Source organism: Pongo pygmaeus, chromosome 8, assembly GCF_028885625.2.
Source record: "Pongo pygmaeus isolate AG05252 chromosome 8, NHGRI_mPonPyg2-v2.0_pri, whole genome shotgun sequence".
Lineage (NCBI taxonomy): Eukaryota > Metazoa > Chordata > Mammalia > Primates > Hominidae > Pongo > Pongo pygmaeus.
The window spans coordinates 107,755,225-107,773,301 of NC_072381.2; the positions used below are offsets into that span (position 1 = coordinate 107,755,225).

Genomic DNA, 18,077 nt, shown 5'->3' on the forward strand with positions numbered 1-18,077 from the left:
AAAGACTCCTGTTGTGGGAGTCAGGATAGCGGGTTCCACCCCGACTGGGCCCTTGCTGTTTGCATGTCATTGAATCTCTCTGAACCGCAGTTTCTTCACGTATAAAATGCGGATAAAAGCGCCTAACGCCTAGGAATGATGTGAGGACTCAACAAGAGAATGCACGTGTTGTTCTGAATGTAGTACAGGGCATATAGCAAGCACCCAGTACTCCTTATGTTTTATTATTACCGTTACTAATACAAAGAGGTTGTGCTGCATGGTTGCTCATTCAGGCCCTGGTGGCTGTTCCCCACCTTCAGCCCTGGCTTCTGTGGCTAGAGCCCTGGTGCCCACAGCTCAACCTGGACCTGTCCACCCTTGAAGGGCTCATGATGCAGCATCAGGGAGTCCCAGATCGAGCCGCTGCCACCTCCAAGTCAGCTGCAGCTGTGCATCCACTCAGACCACAAGACTCAATGGAGGATGCTGACCTCTCTGTTCTCCCAACGAGTACTGGGCAAGGAGGGAAGGAAGGTGAGCGCTTAGAAAAAACGTGTTGGTTTGAACTGAAATGACATTAAGCTATCGTGGAGGTAAAGGAGAGGGGTTGAGCCGGTCAGGAATCCAGGCAACCTAACCCTATTTGCCACTTTTAATTTTGGTCGCTAAGGGCAAGCGCCCGTGACAAACATGGCGGCGGCAGCCTCAGGCGCGGTCACCTGCGGGGCTGCGGTCCCGGGGCCGCGTGGAGCCAATCGCTGGGCGGGGGCGGAGGGAGAGGCTGGGGAAGCCTTAGAAGCGCGCGCAGGCGCACTGGCTCGCACCTGGCTCCCGCCAGCCGTGGGATTAGGCTTCGCCGGCTACGATTGCGGTGAGACGCTGGCCAGAGGCCGGGGCTCGCGGGCAGGAGCGGGCTGGGCTGGGGCCGATCTGGCACAAACGACAGACCCGAGGGGGAGGGGAATGCTTTGCGCTCTGTGAGTCATGGGGGCTATCTGTGGGGGTCTTTGGGGTGATCATATTGTGGATTGGGAGAGTTCTGTGGTCTGGGCGGAAGAAGCGGGGTTCAAGGGGGCAAGGGTGGAATCCTCGCAGAAAGGCTCTCCGGGGATCTGGAGGAAAGGGATGCAGTGGGTCAGATAGCTCCCTGGTGGTCTGGGATCGAGGGATGCACTGGTCAGGCCGGGATCCGTTCCATTAGCATAAAGGCATTTAACCCTGGTGGCACTTGGGGAGCTTTAAAAAAACACAGATGCTGGGCCCGCCCGAAGAGATTCCGATTTAACTGTTCTGGGTGAGGCCTGGGCCTCGGTATTATTGCACAGCTCCTCAGGTGATTTTAACGTGCAGGCGGTGGGGAGCAGCCCTACACGTGTTTCAGCACCAGCTATTGAGTGAAGAGCTCCTGGGCTGATCCCAAACTTCTCAGTGGCTTGGGAGGGATGGGTGGTCCTGAGGTGAAGCTGTCGCGTCTTCAGGGACCTGTGGGGGAGGGAGAGGGAGAAGGTCCCCATCTCAACAAGTTGAAAGCTCATTTCCAGCCGGAGGAGAAGGATGGGCCCCCACCCCCCAACCCTGGTGCTAGAACCTGCTGTGGGGAGACTGGGCAGGAAGACAAGACCCCGAGAGTGAAACAGGAAACACAGCAGACAATTCAGAGGTCAGCTGCCTGTTGAGAAAAGGGCACATATTATACCTTTCATGTTCATTTGTTCATTTTGTATTCCTCAGGACAGGCAGAGAATGGAATTGTTTTCCCAGATTCACAGATGTAGGAATAGACTCAGATAGTAAGTTAAAGATACTGTTCACACCTGACCCAGGGCTCCTGACTCCAAATTATGCCTCTTCGTAGCTTTTACCTCTGCACTAATGTCTCTTGTACAGTCTGATGCCCCTCACTCCAGGGGCCCATTTCGGCATTCTTGGTTTCCGCCACTAAATTCATCAACCTCCCCCACCCACCATAGGTTGGTTCAGAAATCAGGGAGATGCTGCTGCTTCCATCTCTTTCTAGTTTTTACCTCCCAGGGGCCTGATAGGGTGAAGGGGAAGAGTTCTGACATCTGCTAGAAGGCTTCTTCCAAACAGATCTGATTCTGTCACTTCCCCACCCCCAGCTCCCCACCTGTTGTCCTCAGCATAGAATCTTGTACAAGGTTTACAAAACCCTTCCTGATGTGGCCCCTTTCTCCCTCGCTGCTCTGAGCTCTCTTCCCAGATTGTTTCTGTGTCTCTTAGCACAGTGCTGTGCACCCGGCGAAAGCTTAATAAATGTTCCTCTGTTATGATCACTATTCTTCTTTGTACCTGCTGCCTTGCTTTAGTGTCTTACTCAGAGAGGCACATCAAGCTTCCCAGGCTGCCCCTTCTCTCTGACTCCCACAGTTAAGCAGAACACAGAGCTAGGAGGAGCACTGTGGGGTCTGAGGATGACAGTCTTCCTATGACTGCTGCTGTTGTTCCCTAGGGCTGAGGATGTTCATATTGACCTTTTAGGGGCCAATCGATCCAGCAGGGATTGACTGAGCACGCTGAGGGAGCCTGGTGGAGGCAAAGGGCAGGGATCAAGGGTGGGACTGACTCAGCACTGTTTTTTTTTTTTTTTTTTTTTTAAAGAGACGGAGTCTCACTCTGTCCTCCAGGCTGGAGTGCAGTGGCGCGATCTCGGCTCACTGCAAGCTCCGTCTCCCGGGTTCACGCCATTCTCCTACCTCAGCCTCCCGAGTAAGCTGGTACTATAGGCGTGCCTGCCACCACGCCTGGCTCATTTTTGTATTTTTAGCAGAGACGAGGTTTCGTGTTAGCCAGGATGATCTCGATCTCCTGACCTCGTGATTCGCCCAAGTCGGCCTCCCAAAGTGCTGGGATTACAGGCGTGAGCCACCGCGCCTGGTATCAGCCCTGCTTTTAAGAAGCCTGTGGGCTGGAGGAGGGGAAGGGAGGCATTTGGATGCCTGATAAGGGGGAAACGGGAGAGAACACCTGATTGGGTGTGCTTGGGAAAGCCGTGACACTGGATGAGCAGGATTTGATAAGATGGGGGCAGGGTGTGGGGGGGATGATGAAGTGAGAACGCTGTTGTTTTAGTCAAAACCTGTTTTGAATCTTGACTCCAGCACCTACTAGCTTTGTAACTTGGGCCTGTTATTTAATCTTCAGAGCCTTGGTTTCTTCATGTACAAAACGTGAATGCAGATAGTAACAGAGCTGTAAGGGGTCTGATGACGGATATAAAAGCCAAGCATACCCTGTATGGCTGAGGAATAGTATACAGTTATCCTAGGGTATCTTAGGTGACAGGAACAGCATGAACAAAAGTGTAGAGGTGGCATTTAAAAAGGAATTTGATGGATGGCAGACGAGGGTCTAGGATATTCCAGGTGGCAAAAAGCATAAAGCTTGGGTGCTGGAAAGACAATTTCAATCATGGATTTGGCAGAAAGGTCAATGATTTTTATTTTTGATTGCTGTTGCCCCAGCTGGTCTCGAACTTCTGGCCCCAAGTGATCCTTCTGTCTTGGCCTTCCAAAGTGCTAAAATTACAGGCATGAACCACCACGTCCCACCTAGTGACTGATCTTTAAAGATCATGAAACCACACGGTGGCTCTCGCCTGTGAGCCAGCACTTCAGGAGGCCAAGGCAGGCGGATCGCTTGAAGTCAGGAGTTCAAGACCAGCCTGGCCAACGTGGCGAAACCCCATCTGTACAAAAAATACAAAAATTAGCCAGGCATGGTGGCACATGCCTGTGATCCCAACTATTTCGGAGGCTGAGGCAGGAAAATTTCTTGAACCTGGGAGGTGGAGGTTGCAGTGAGCCAAGATCCCACCACTGCACTCTAGCCTGGGTGACACAGTGAGACTCTGTCTCAAAAAAAAAAAAAAATCATGAAACCAAACTTCAAAGAAATTGAAAGAAAATGGCTACTGTGGGCCGGGCGCAGTGGCTCATGCCTGTAATCCCAGCAGTCTGGGAGGCCGAGGTGGGCGGATCATGAGGTCAGGAGTTCAAGACTAACCTGACCAACATGGTGAAACCCTGTCTCTACTAAAAATAAAAAAATTAGCTGAGAGTGGTGGCACATGTCTGTAATCCCAGCTACTCGGGTGGCTGAAGCAGGATAATTGCTTGAACCTGGGAGGCAGAGGTTGCAGTAAGCCGAGATTGTGCCACTGCACTCCAGCCTGGGCAACAGAGCGAGACTCTGTCTCAAGAAAAAAAAAAAGAAAAAGAAAAAGAAAAAGAAAATGGCTACTGTGGGCCGGGCATAGTGGCTCACACCTGTAATCCCAACACTTTGGGAGGCCGAGGCAGGCAGATCACTTGAGGTCAGGAGTTCGAGACCAGCCTGTCCAGTATGGTGAAACCCCAGTTCTACGAAAAATACAAAAATTAGGCCGGGTGTGGAGGCTCATGGCAGTAATCCTAGTACTTTGGGAGGCCGAGGCAGGCGGATCACGAGGTCAGGAGTTTGAGACCAGCCTGACCAATATGGTGAAACCCCATCTCTACTAAATATACAAAAAAAAATTTGCTGAGTGTGGTGGCGTGCGCCTGTAATCCCAGCTACTCAGGAGGCTGAGGCAGGAGAATGGCTTGAACCCAGGAGGCAGAGGTTGCAGTGAGCTGAGATTGAGCCACTGCACTCCAGCCTGGGCGACAGAGCGAGACTCCATCTTAAAAAAAAAAAAATAGCTGCTGTGTATTGAGGGTCTTCCATGTAGCAGGCACTTGGCTTTACATTCCTTTTGCATTTCAGCCCACAGCCATCTAAGAGGTTGACATTAACATCCCCACTTTGTGGGTGAGGAGCCTGAGGCTCAGGGAGAGGGAGTGGCTGGCTCAAGGCCACCAGCTGGGACCATGAGGATGGGTCTTGGAAGGTTCCAGGGAGGTGGGTGGAGTTGGTTGCAGGTTACAGGATTTCTCACCAGCTTATGCAAGGAGGCTGGTGTGGGCTCCAAGCTGTTCTTCCCTGGGAGAGGTGGGGCTGCTGTTCTTTGCTGGGGCGGATTGAGGGTGGGGAGGGCAAGTGGGGGAAGGCTGTTTCCTGATGGAGGAGTGGAATCTGGAAGAGAAACCATTAAAAGAGTAACCCTGCACACTCCTGCCTCAGCTTCCTCTCCAGGGTGGCTGTTTACCTGGACAAGTTGCAGTCGGCACAGGTCTACAGGGGGCCGGGGGCAGTTTGTCTTTGGCATTCTCAAACATTGTATGTGTTCCTGCTCCTTGCAGGCCCCCATCTTCTGACTTTTCCTCGTGTGACCCATCTTTTCAAATTCCCTTACCTGAGGAAGGAGCCCGATTACAAGGATATTCCCCTGCTCCTACCCTGATCTAGGTGAGCCCAATAAAAAGCTAGTTTCTGAGCATCTTTTGTGTGACAGCACGGTGCTCTGTGCTTCCTGGACATTTGTTTAATCCTTTCTGTACCCCTGTAAAGATAGGCATTATTGGCCAGGCGCGGTGGCTCACACCTGTAATCCCAGCACTTTGGGAGGCTGAGGTGGGTAGATCACCTGAGGTCAGGAGTTCAAGACCAGCCTGGGCAACATGGTGAAACCCCATCTCTACAAAAATACAAAAATAAGCTGGGCATGATGGCAGGTGCCTGTAATCCCAGCTACTCGGGAGGCTGAGGTGGGAGAATTGCTTGAACCTGGGAGGCGGAGGCTGTAGTGAGCCAAGATTGTGCCATTACACTCCAGCCTGGGCAACAGAGCAAGACTCCACCTCAAAAAAAAAAAAAAAAAAAAAAAAGATAGGCATTATTACCCCATTTTATAGATGAGGAAACTCTGGCCCAGAAGGGTTGAATTGCCTGAGGTTACACTCTTAGTAGGAAGTACAGTTGGGATTTGAACCCAGGCCCTGCTGATGGCAAAAGTCATACCTGTTCCATCTCATTAAACTTTGAGGTTTTCTTCTACCCAGTGTGGGTGCAGGGAGGTGGCTGGGGGAGGCTGGGGACCTTGTGTTCAGGGCTCACCTTCTCCAGCAACAAGGACAGATCACTGGGCATCTGGGTAGGCGTGGGGAGCCTTCTCTCCATTTTAACAAAGGCAGGAGAGTTCTGAAAGCCCTGGAGGAACTGGAGTAAGTGACCCTGCTAAGGATAGTAACAGAGGTGGACATTGTGCTTTACAGCCCCAAGCACCTTTAGAGGGCATCTCATTTAATTCCCACCTCATCCCCGTGTGGCGGGCATGGGGCCTCTCCATTTTAGGGAAGGGCTGAGAGGTTGGATAGTAATGATCTGTAAAGCTTTAATGCTCACCATTTTTAAAAATTTATTTGTATTTATTTCTTTTTGAGGTAGAGTCTCGCTCTGTTGCCCAGGCTGGAGTGCAGTGGTGTGATCCGGGCTTACCGTAACCTCCACCTCTGGGGTTCAAGCGATTCTCCTGCCTCAGCTCCCGAGTAGCTGGGATTACAGGCACCTGCCACCACGCCGGCTAATTTTTGTATTTTTAGTAGAGACGGGGTTTTGCCGTGTTGGCCAGAATGGTCTCAAATTCCTGGCCTCAAGTGATCTGCCCACCTTGGCCTCCCAAAGTGCTGGGATTACAGGTGTGAGCCACTCCGCCCAGCCCCATGTCTTTTTAACATGTTACTCAGAAAAGCAGTGTCAAGGGAATGTAGGGTAATGGATGTGTTCATTATCTTGTTTGTGGTTATGATTTCACAGGTCCATGCATATGGTAAAACTTACCAGCTTGCATGCTTTGAAAACTGTGCAGTTTAGTGTTTGTCAATTAGACCTGAATAAAGCTTTGAGGAAAAAAAGAAATGCATTTTCTTCAAGGGGTTCAAGGGCCTCAGGGAAAGGCCATCCTCCTGCCTTGGGACAAGATAGGATCACTGTGGCCCATGGGAGTGGTGGTGGGGACTTGCAGGCTTAGAGTGCTTCTTTTTTTCTTTTTGAGACTGAGTTTCGCTCTTGGTGCCAAGGCTAGAGTGTATTGGCGCAATCTTGGCTCACTGCAGCCTCTGTCTCTCGGGTTCAAGCAGTTCTCCTCCCTCAGCCTCCCTAGTAGCTGGGATTACAGGCATGTGCCAGCACGCCCGGGTAATTTTTTGTGTTTTTAGTAGAGACTGGGTTTCACCATGTTGGCCAGGCTGGTCTCGAACTCCTGACCTCAGGTGATCCGCCCACCTCGGCCTCCCAAACTGTCTTATTACAGGCGTGAGCCACGGCACCCAGCTGGGTCTCTGGGTTTTTATAAGCACAGGATGGGGGCGTGGTGGGCCAGGGTGGTCTTGGGAAATGCAACATTTGGGCAGGAAAAAAAAAAATGCCTGTCCTCACCTAGGTCAGGCCCAGGCGTGGAGCCCTAGCCAGGGACCATGCCCTCCTCTACCCGGCACTTCCCTTCCCCGCTTCCGTATCATTTAAAGGGACCACGTCCTTCCGTTTCTGGCACTTCACTTCCCGTCTTCCTTATCAATACCAACAGTGAGTGCTTTCTGTGAGTCGTTTAATCCTTATGATTTGCAAAATAGGCATAACAATCTCCTTTTACCTTTTGCAGAAGAGGAAGCTAAGGCCTGGGTTGGGTAACTGCCTGACATTTTACTGTAAGTGCATTGTGTGCCCAAGCTCAGGGTTGTCTTGTCTAGACCATTAAAGTCACACAGTGCAATTTAAGAAGACACTGAGGCCGTGAGCAGTGGCTCACGCCTGTAATCTCAGCACTTTGGGAGGCCAAGGTGGGTGGATCACAAGGTCAGGAGATCGAGACCATCCTGGTGAAACCCTGTCTCTACTAAAAATACAAAAAATTAGCCGGGCGTGGCAGCGGGCGCCTGTGGTCCCAGCTACTCGGGAGGCTGAGGCAGGAGAATGGCGTGAATCCAGGAGGTGGAGCTTACAGTGATCGGAGATCACGCTACTGCACTCCAGCCTGGGCGACAGAGCGAGACTCCGTCTCAAAAAAAAAAGACATTCAGCATCTAGCCCTGGCACGCGACCTGGCTCAGCACTTGCTGGGTGTCTGCTGTCTCTTCCCACAGGCTCTCTTTTTCCTCGAGTCACTCCCAGGTTAGTGGTGTCTAGCTCAGCACTGTTTCCATTATACTTCATTCATAATTCCCAGCACTGTTGTAAGTACAAACTCTCTCCTGTTAGAAATGAGTTTTTAAATGATTCAGAGGTCTGGGGTTAAGAGCAGAGCTGGCTCTGATCCCTGTTGCTCACTGGTTCCTTCTTCCCCAGGGACGAGGATGGCAAGACTGCCTGTGGCCATGAGCCCTCCCAGGTGCTCCTGGGGCTAAGGCTGGGGCTGCAGCCATGGGGCTGGGTCGGCCCCAGGCCTGGTTGCTGGGTCTGCCCACGGCTGTGGTCTATGGCTCCCTGGCTCTCTTCACCACCATGCTGCACAATGTCTTCCTGCTCTACTATGTGGACACCTTTGTCTCAGTGTACAAGATCAACAAAATGGCCTTCTGGGTGGGAGAGGTAGGGCCAGTGCTGGGTGGCCAACATGGAGGAGGGGGTGGGGTGGAGACTAGAGGCTGCCCAGGCTGCTGGGCAGATTGCAGGTGCCGGGTCCCACCCAGTCAGAGGCATGGGCAGTCCAGGTTGTTCACCAAGACTCATCAAGAAAAGCTGTGGAGGCCTTGATGACTCCTCCTCGATGGGGACTAGACTAGCTTTCCTGGCCACTGTCTGACATAGTTGCTGCTCTGTGTACTCATATGTATAATATGTTCACATATATGAATTTATCAGCTGTATACATTTACCAGCTGGGCCCTGGATGGGTGGGAGTTTGAAGGGGGCAGTGGTTTGACTGGCAGAGTAGGTTTTTTTTTTTTTTTTGAGATGGAGTTTCACTTTTGTCTCACAGACTGGAGTGCAATGGTGCAATCTCAGCTCACTGCAACCTCCGCCTTCCTGGTTCAAGTGATTCTCCTGTCTCAACCTCATGAGTAGATGGGATTACAAGCACCTGCCACCACGCCTGGCTAATTTTTGTATTTTTAGTAGAGATGGGGTTTCACCATGTTGGCCAGGCTGGTCTCAAACTCCTGACCTCAGGTGATCCACCCGCCTCGGCCTCCCAAAGTGCTGGGATTACAGGTGTGAGCCACCGCGCCCTGCCAGAGTAGGTTTTAGCAGAGGAACTGACACCAGCAAAGGTTTGCAGGTAGGAAAGCTGGGGCCATCTTTGAGGGGTGGTGAGCAGGCTGGGGTGGGAAGAGCCCTGGAGAGGAGGCTGTCTAGAGCCTACCTGCCTGTCTCCCCTCTGCCTGCAGACGGTGTTTCTCCTCTGGAACAGCCTTAATGACCCCCTCTTCGGTTGGCTCAGTGACCGGCAGTTCCTCAGCTCCCAGCCCTGGTTGGTGTATTGGGAACAGCTCGTAATTGGTTCAGTCCCACCCTACTGCTACCCAGGAGGGAGGACCCCTGCCTGTGTTTGAGGTCGGGAAGGAAGGGGAGACTATTTCAATGTTGCCCATGCCTCTTCCCTTACTGGGGTCCAGGGTGCTCTGTTTGGGTTGGAGAGGTGGCCTTGGACGTACACTTGCCTGGCTCGGCAGGGGAAGAGATCTACCCTGGCTTGGCTTGGCTGGCCCCTCTGGACTGTGGACTGCAAACACCCGCTGCTGCTTCTGGAAGATTCCTTTGCCCCATCCCTGCTTGAGCCCATCATCACCCCCAACCTTGAGAAGTGGGCATCCCATACCCTTTGGCCATCAGCACGACAGGCTAATAAGGGGGTGGAAATTGGGGCAGAGGAGGGAGTGTACCCACTGGTGAGTTGTGCTTCCTAAATTGCAGACTGGGGACTTAGGGGACAGTGGGACCACCCTGTTGTGAGTCCCACACCCTGGGCCTCCATCCCTCCCCTGGGGCCTGGGCAAGGGGAACTTCGGCCTGCCAAGTCTGACAGGGCATCTCCCAACAACTCTCTTTTCCCCAGCAGGTCAGGCGCCGGGCTCTCCTCAAGGGCCGTGGTGCTGGCCCGGGTGCAGGCCCTGGGCTGGCATGGGCCGCTGCTGGCGCTGTCGTTCCTGGCATTCTGGGTGCCCTGGGCCCCAGCTGGCCTGCAGTTCTTGCTGTGCCTGTGCCTCTATGATGGCTTCCTGACGCTCGTGGACCTGCACCACCATGCCTTGCTGGCCGACCTGGCCCTCTCAGCCCACGACCGCACCCACCTCAACTTCTACTGCTCCCTCTTCAGCGCGGCCGGCTCCCTCTCTGTCTTTGCATCCTATGCCTTTTGGAACAAGGAGGATTTCTCCTCCTTCCGCGCTTTCTGTGTGACACTGGCTGTCAGCTCTGGGCTGGGCTTTCTGGGAGCCACACAGCTGCTGAGGCGGCGGGTTGAGGCGGCCCGAAAGGACCCAGGATGCTCAGGCCTGGCTGTGGATAGCGGGTGAGTGGCCAGCCCCGGCTCTTCAGGTCCTCACCAGCAACCTTCTAAGTCTGATTTTGGTGCTGGGTCCCCGGCTGATGGGGGCTGCCTGGGATGTGTTGGGGGATAACTCTGGCCAGCCCCAGGCAGTTCTCCATTCCCTTCTGCCCCATAGCCTGTGTGGAGAGGAGCTGCTTGTGGGCAGTGAGGAGGCGGACAGCATCACCTTGGGCCAGTATCTCCGGCAGCTGGCACGCCATCGGAACTTCCTGTGGTTCGTGAGCATGGACCTGGTGCAGGTATGGGGAGCAGCTCCCGGCCCCTCTACAGCTGGGCTGGACTTCACTCAAGGGGACAGACTCCTCAAGAGCTGGGAACTCGGCCAGGCATGGTGGCTCATGCCTGTAGTCCCGGCACTTTGGGAGGCTGAGGTGGGTAGATCACTTGAGCAGAGGAGTTCGAGACCAGCCTGGCTAACATGGTGAAACCCCATAAAAATACAGAAATTAGATGGGCATGGTGTAATTCCAGCTACTTGGGAGGCTGAGGCAGGAGAATCACTTGAACCCGGAAGGCAGTGAGCTAAGATGGCACCACTGTACTCCAGTCTGGGCAACAGAGTGAGACTCCTTCTCAAAGGAAAAAAAAAAAAGACCTGGGAACTGAGTTCTGGGCCACCCAGGAGGTCTGCTGGGCAATTCGATGGCAGGAATGCAGGTTGAGTAGTCAGGAGGCCTGGATTCTAGCTCCCTCTGAGCTTTTCCCTCCCTATGTGATCTTAGGCAGGTCTCAGGCTCTCTGGGTAGCCCTGTCCTCTCCTGTAAAGTGAGGATATGAGACAGAGATGCCCCCTTTGGGGACCCTCTAACAATCTTTTTAAGACACCAACCGCTGCCAGGTGCAGTGGCTCATGCCTGTAATCCCAGTATTTTGGGACGCCAAAGTGGAAAGACCGCTTGAGCCCAGGAGTTCGAGGCTGCAGTGAGTTATGACTGCACCACTGCACTCCAGCCTGGGTGGCAGAGAAAGGCTCCATCTCTAAAAAAAGAAGAAGAGCCAAGTGCTGTACCTAAAACATGTAGTATATAAACTAGCTGAACTTAGAAATAAACTGTTTTCATGTTATGAAATTTGTTTCACTAATGTGTTTTCTTTTCTTTTTTTTTTTCTTCTCACTTTGTTGCCCAGGCTGGAGTGTAGTGGCATGATCTAGGCTCACTGCAACCTTTGCCTCCTGGGTTCGAATGATTCTCCCACCTGAGCTTCCTGGGTAGCTGGGATTATAGGCATGCAACACAACACCCGACTAATTTTTTATATTTTTAGTAGAGACGGGGTTTCGCCATGTTGGCCAGGCTGGTCTCAAACTCCTGGCCTTAAGTGATCTGCCTGCCTTGGCCTCCCGAAGTGCTAAGGTGCTAGGATTACAAGTGTGAGCCCCTGTGCCCAGCCTCACTAATGTGTTTTCAATTAAAAAGAAAAAGCTTTTAATTGCTCCAACACTATTTTGCCATGGCTTCTAATTTTTTAGCGAAGTCTAGCACCAGGAATGTGGTTTTAGGTTGTGTTCTGGCATGTTCTGTGTTTAGGGACATGGGGAAAAAGGCCTGCTCTCGCTCTTGCTGCTCTGAGGATGGGGGGTTGGGGGGGATGTGTGTTCCCCTGTTGGCTTCTGGCCTTGTCAGCTCCCCTCCCCCTGGAAGCCTCCTCACTGTCCCTGTCGGGTTGCAGGTCTTCCACTGCCACTTCAACAGCAACTTCTTCCCTCTCTTCCTGGAGCATCTGTTGTCCGACCATATCTCCCTTTCCACGGGCTCCATCCTGTTGGGTGAGTGGGGACCTTGGGTGCTTCATGCAGGCTGGAAGGAGAGAGACCTGTATTTTTAGTAGAGATGGGGTTTCACCGTATTAGCCAGGATGGTCTCCATTTCCCGACCCCGTGATCCACCTGCCTCTGCCTCCCAAAGTACTGGGATTACAGGTGTGAGCCACTGCTCCCAGCCAGGGACAATCTTTTTAAGACACCAAGTGCTGCCGGGTGCAGGGGGCGTGGGGGGCAGGGTGTGGTGGGGGTTGGGGGGGCGGAGGCTGTGCTGGTGTCGGTCCTCTTGGAGATGGTGGCACCCTGAGGGGGTGTAGTGGCTGGTTAACACAGAGGAATATCGTCTGATGGGCCTGGGTGTGAGTCTTGACTCTGTGCTCATCTGGTGGGCAGCCTCGGGTGGGTTAGTTCATCTTTTTGGGCCTCTCTTTCTCATCTGTAAAGTGGGGATGATAATAGTACTCACCTTAAGGGGCTGTGAGGATGAACTAAGACAGTGAAGCTCTTAGCACAGAGCCCAGTGCATCGCTAGTGTACAGGAATGCAGTCGGCCGTGAAGTTGATGGCGCTCACTGGCACTGCAGCAGTGCCCTTGACAAGGTGGCGCCCCGTCTCCCTCCCCAGGCCTCTCCTATGTCGCTCCCCATCTCAACAACCTCTACTTCCTGTCCCTGTGCCGGCGCTGGGGCATCTACGCGGTGGTGCGGGGGCTCTTCCTGCTCAAGCTGGGCCTTAGCCTGCTCATGTTGTTGGCTGGCCCAGACCACCTCAGTCTGCTGTGCCTCTTCATTGCCAGGTATGCCCCTGCCCATGCTCCCTGCAACACCTCCATCCCACGCCTTCATTCCTGCCTGCTCTCTCCCTCTACTGCAGTAACCGTGTCTTCACTGAGGGCACCTGTAAGCTGCTGACCTTGGTGGTCACCGACCTGGTAGACGAGGACCTGGTGCTGAACCACCGCAAGCAGGCAGCCTCGGCACTCCTCTTTGGCATGGTTGCCCTGGTGACCAAGCCAGGCCAGACCTTTGCCCCGCTGCTGGGCACCTGGCTGCTCTGTTTCTACACAGGTGAGGGCCTGGTGGCAGGCAAGGGCTCTTAAGGCTCCAGGGGGCACAGCTTACCTGGCACACTGGCTGGCAAGCCTGGGCTCTGGGTCCAGTGACGGAAGGGGGCAACTGGCGTCCCCTCAACATGGCTAGAGTCACTGGGTCACCGATTCCGCCATGCTTTCTTAGTTCATTCATTTATTCATTCATTCAACAAATATGTACGGAATCCCTTCTCTGCAGGTCCTGCTCTGGGTGCCAGGGAGCTAACCATGAATAAGATACACAAGGTCTTTGCCACCACGGAGCTTGTATTCTAGTCAGGGGTGGGGTGCGGTTGGCAATAAACAGCCAAACAAGACATTATCAGGCAGTAATAGTGTTATGGTGAAATTAGGGTGATGTGAGACAGCGTGACCAAGAAGCTATGTAGTGTCATCAGGGAAGGCCTCTCCGAGAAGGTGCCCCTCAGGATGTGAGCTGAATGGCAAGGATTTGTCTAGAAAAGGTCTCAGTGAATCGCAGGCAGAGGGAACAGCAGGTGCAAAGGCCCAGGGTGTCAGGGGTGATTAGGAAATGTGGCTGGAAAAGCGAAGAGGACTTTGTTGATCAGGGCAGTGTTGGAAGCAAGCTGTTGGGAGGGTTCTATTTTTATTTATTTATTTATTTATTTATTTTTGAGATAGGGTCTCCCTGTCACCCAGGCTGTAGTGCAGTGGCATGATCTTGGCTCACTGCAGCCTCGACCTCCCAGGTTCAAGTGAGCCTGCCACCTAGCCTCCCAAGTAGTTGGGACCACAGGCGTATGCCACCATGCCTGGGTAACTTTTTGTATTTTATGTAGAGATGGGGTTTTGCCAGGTTGCCCAGGCTGGTCTCAAACTCCTGAGCTCAGGTGATCCACCCACCTCGGCCTCCCAAAGTGCTGGGATTACAGGCATGAGCCACCACGCCCGGCCAGGGAGGGTTTTAAACAGGGAAGTGATGTGGTGTGATTGACTTTTTAACAAAATTCACTCTGGGCTGGGTGAGGTGGCTCACACCTGTAATCCCAGCACTTTGGGAGGCTGAGGAGGGCAGATCACCTGAGGTCAGGAGTTTGAGACCAGCTTGGTCAACATATAGTGAAACTCCCGTCTCTACTAAAAAATACAAAAATTAGCTGGGTGTGGTGGCGCACGCCTGTAGTCCCAGCTACTTGGGAAGCTGAGGCAGGAGAATCGCTTGAACCTGGGAGGCGGAGGTTGCAGTGAGCGGAGATCGTGCTACTTCACTCCAGCCTAGGTGACAGAGCGAGACTCCCTCTTTCAAAAAAAAAAGTTCACTCTGGCTGCCATATGGACAGCAGATCATAGGGAGGCCAGAATGGGGACAGCAGGGAGATCTTTGGGAGACTGTGGCAGAGGCCATGGAGACTTGGGCCAGGGTGGTGGCAGGTGGGATACGTTTTGGAGTTGGGGGGAGATGAAGGATTGGGTGTTGGGGAGTGATGGCGTGAAACGAACCAGGGAACTGAGGAGGACTTTGAGGTTTTGGGCCTGAGTTATTGGGTGGATGGTGTTGCCTGTCACTGAGATGGGAAGAGTAGGAGAAGAGCGGGTTTGGAGGAATCAGGAGTTGTGGTCTGGACGCATCCATGTGGTGTCTGAGATGTCACACCATGGACTCGGAGGGCACCGAGGCTTGGAGGGTGATGGGCTGACCATGGTCTTTCTGTGCTCTCTTGTCCTAGGTCATGACCTCTTCCAGCAGTCCCTCATAACCCCTGTGGGGAGTGCCCATCCCTGGCCAGAGCCCCCAGCTCCAGCCCCTGCACAGGCCCCGACGCTCCGCCAGGGCTGCTTCTACCTGCTGGTGCTGGTGCCCATCACCTGTGCTCTGCTGCAGCTCTTCACCTGGTCCCAGTTCACGCTGCATGGGAGACGCCTGCACATGGTCAAGGCCCAGCGCCAGAACCTGTCACAGGCCCAAACCCTGGATGTTAAAATGGTGTGAGAGCTGTGGCAAGGTCACCCCGCTGAGGACGCTGCTGGCAGCCTGGGGGAGGAGCCAGTTTTTTTGTTTTTTTTTAAGGATTTCATAGTTTTTTTTTTTTTTTTTTTTTTTTTTTTTTCGGAGATGTTGCCCAAAAAAATAGATCTGTTGCTCAGGCTGGAGTGCAGTGGTGCAATCTGGGCTCACTGAAACCACCACCCGGGTTCAAGCAATTATCTTGCCTCAGCCTCCCGAGTAGCTGGGATTATAGGAGCGTGCCACCATGCCTGGCTACTTTTTGTATTTTTAGTAGAGACAGGGTTTCATCACGTTGGCCAGGCTAGTCTCCAACCCCTGACCTTAGGTATCAGCCTGCCTTGGCCTCCCAGAGTGCTGGGATTACAGGCATAAGCCACTGTGGCCGGCCTAATTTTTGTATTATTTAGTAGAGACAGGGTTTCACCACGTTGGCCAGGCTGGTCTCGAACTCCTGACCTCAAGAGATCTGCCTGCCTTGGTCTTCCAAAGTGCTGGGAATACAGGCGTGAGCCACCGCACTCGGCCAGGAGCTAGTTTTACCAGCATCCTGCTCCACTGCCTTCCTCTAGTGCAGCCTGGAAGACATGGCAGCGGGGAGCTCCTGGGGCTGAGCCAGAAGCATCACTGTGGTCAAAGTCTCTGCTTAGCTGTCTGGCTCAGCTTGGGCAAGGGCTGAGCCAGAAGCATCACTGTGGTCAAAGTTTCTGCTTAGCTGTCTGGCTCAGTTTGGGCAATGTGTGCTGAGCCATATGTGCTCAGGGACGTGCTTCTCTTGTAAGGCAGGAGGATAGAAGAGGACCAAGAAGGGAGGGGGCTGCCCTGTGGTGCACACGGGCCTGCCGTGGGGCGTGGGAGCCCATCCCGCTGCCTGGCCGGAGCTGGCCGCTGTGGTGGACTCAGGAACCACCTTTAATACTGCAACTGCTCCCTTTTGCCCAGTCAGGGAAAGCTGACTGTAAGTCCCACCTCCCCCTCGGTCCACCCTTCTAGTGGTTTCTCTGAGAGGTTTCTCTGCTTCAGCTGTGCTTGAAGTGGCATGCCTCCTCTGCTGCAGGGCTCCCCCATCCCCACACGGCCTCTAAAGATGTTTATTTCCTTATAGACTGATTAAAGTCAGCCATTCTTTTTCCTCAAGTCTGTGCTGTGTGAGTGAGTGGTGGATTGCTGGGATTGAGAACCAGGATTTTTACTGACTAGAAAAAGCCCCCGAGAGCATTTTTCTGAATAAGAGTGGTAGGTAGGCCGGGCGCAGTGGCTCACCTGAGGTCTGGAGTTTGAGACCAGCCTGAGCCAACATGGCAAAACCCCATCTCTACTAAAAATACAAAAATTAGCCGGGTGTGGTGGTGCATGCCTGTAATCCCAGCTACTCGGGAGGCTGGGGCAGGAGAATCGCTTGAACCCAGGAGGAGGAGGTTGCATTGATCGCGCCACTGCATGCACTCCAACCTGGGCGACAGAATGAGACTCCATCTCAAAGAGGAAAAAAAAAAAAAAAAAAGTGGTGGGTTACCAAGGTGCCAGGGAGAAAAACATAGATTGGTAACTGCGTAAGCACTCGGGCCCAAAATGACTGTTAGGCCTCAGTGCATTTCCCATGTATCACTGCTGGACATGGTAGTCAAAGAGAGAGGAGCCTCTTTTAGGCTGGAGGTTCTCAACCTTGGGGTCCCCTGGGGAACTTAAAAAATACTGACATCTCAATTCCACTCCTTGGGATTCTGACTTAATGTGTCTGGGGTATGGCCTGGGCAGTAGGATTTTGAACTTCTCTGTAGGTGATTTTATCATGCAGCTGGCGCTGAAAACCATGACTCTCAGCCACCATTTCTCAACCTTGGCACTAGCACTGGAGATATTTGGGGCCAGATTGTTCTCTGTTGTAGACGTTTAGCACCCCCCACCCCACCCCACACACACACCAGTTGTGACAAACAAATATATCTCCAGGCATTGCCAGATGTGTCCTGGGTGGCAAGATTGGTTCCAACTGGGAACCACTGCTCTAGGCCAGTGGTTTTTTTACAGGCTGCATGGTGATTAAAAATGTAGGCTGTAGGTTCTATGGCCTGGGTTTACATTCTGGATTAAGAAAGGCCAGCGCTGGCCACGGTGGCTCACACCTGTAATCCCAGCACTTTGGGAGGCTGAGGCAGGCAGATCACCTGAGGTTAGAAGTTTGAGACCAGCCTGGCCAACATGATCAAACCCCATCTCTATTAAAAATATGAAAATTAGCTGGGCACAGTGGCAGGCACCTGTAATCCCAGCTACTTGGGAGGCTGAGGCAGGAGAATTGCTTGAACCCAGGAGGCAGAGGTTGCAGTGAACAGAGATTGAGATTGTGCCTCTGTACTCTAGCCTGGTGACAAAGTGAGACATGATCTCAAAAAAAAAAAAAAAAAAAAAAGGCAGAACTTTGGAAAACTGCTTAATCTTTCTGTGGCTCCAAATCCTTATCTGTAAAATGGACAACAAAAGCACATATATTTTGTAAGGTTATTGGGAAGATTAAATAGTTACCATTTGGCAAAGACCTGGCAATTTTTCTCCCAAGTGCAGGTTTTAAATGGAGAAGTGATTAATCAGGAAATCTGAGTATGGGCCCTGGAAACTGCACTGTAATAAGCTCCTGGCCTTTTTTTTTTTGAGACAGAGTCTTACTCTGTCGCCCAGGCTGGCGATCTTGGCTCACTGCAACCTCTACTGCCCGGGTTCAAGCGATTCTCCTGCCTCAGCCTCCTGAGTAGCTGGGATTACAGGCGCTTGCCACCGCGCCCCGCTAATTTTTGTAGTTTTTAGTAGAGACGGGATCTCACCATCTTGGCCAGGCTGATCTTGAACTCCT

The 18,077-nt window shown here is 52.8% G+C and overlaps 1 protein-coding gene across 10 annotated transcripts; it reads left to right on the top strand.

Moving 5' to 3' along the window:
* Positions 1–771: 771 nt before the first annotated feature.
* MFSD13A (major facilitator superfamily domain containing 13A) lies at positions 772–16,363 on the top strand. Of its 10 annotated transcripts, none has more exons than XM_063670205.1 (11): positions 791–853; positions 5,223–5,328; positions 8,203–8,445; positions 9,246–9,328; positions 9,474–9,746; positions 9,914–10,369; positions 10,524–10,647; positions 12,080–12,176; positions 12,795–12,966; positions 13,044–13,237; positions 14,949–16,363. In XM_063670205.1, exons 3-11 carry the CDS (start codon positions 8,278–8,280, stop codon positions 15,209–15,211), a joined length of 1,830 nt encoding a protein of 609 aa, XP_063526275.1. In that variant the 5' UTR covers positions 791–853; positions 5,223–5,328; positions 8,203–8,277; the 3' UTR covers positions 15,212–16,363. The 10 variants fall into 10 exon arrangements, with proteins under 10 accessions (XP_063526279.1, XP_063526275.1, XP_063526280.1 ...); XM_063670210.1 differs by having other exon boundaries at positions 9,917–10,369; XM_063670211.1 differs by having other exon boundaries at positions 9,531–9,746.
* The last annotated feature ends 1,714 nt before the right edge of the window (positions 16,364–18,077 follow it).

Bases quoted from the DNA above. Each gene is read 5' to 3' on its own strand.
- MFSD13A (XM_063670209.1), top strand. From the start codon at position 8,278: ATGGGGCTGGGTCGGCCCCAGGCCTGGTTGCTGGGTCTGCCCACGGCT. The intron at 8,446-9,245 runs GTAGGGCCAGTG...CTCTGCCTGCAG, and splicing joins TGGCCTTCTGGGTGGGAGAG to ACGGTGTTTCTCCTCTGGAA. The intron at 13,238-14,948 runs GTGAGGGCCTGG...CTCTTGTCCTAG, and splicing joins GCTGCTCTGTTTCTACACAG to GTCATGACCTCTTCCAGCAG.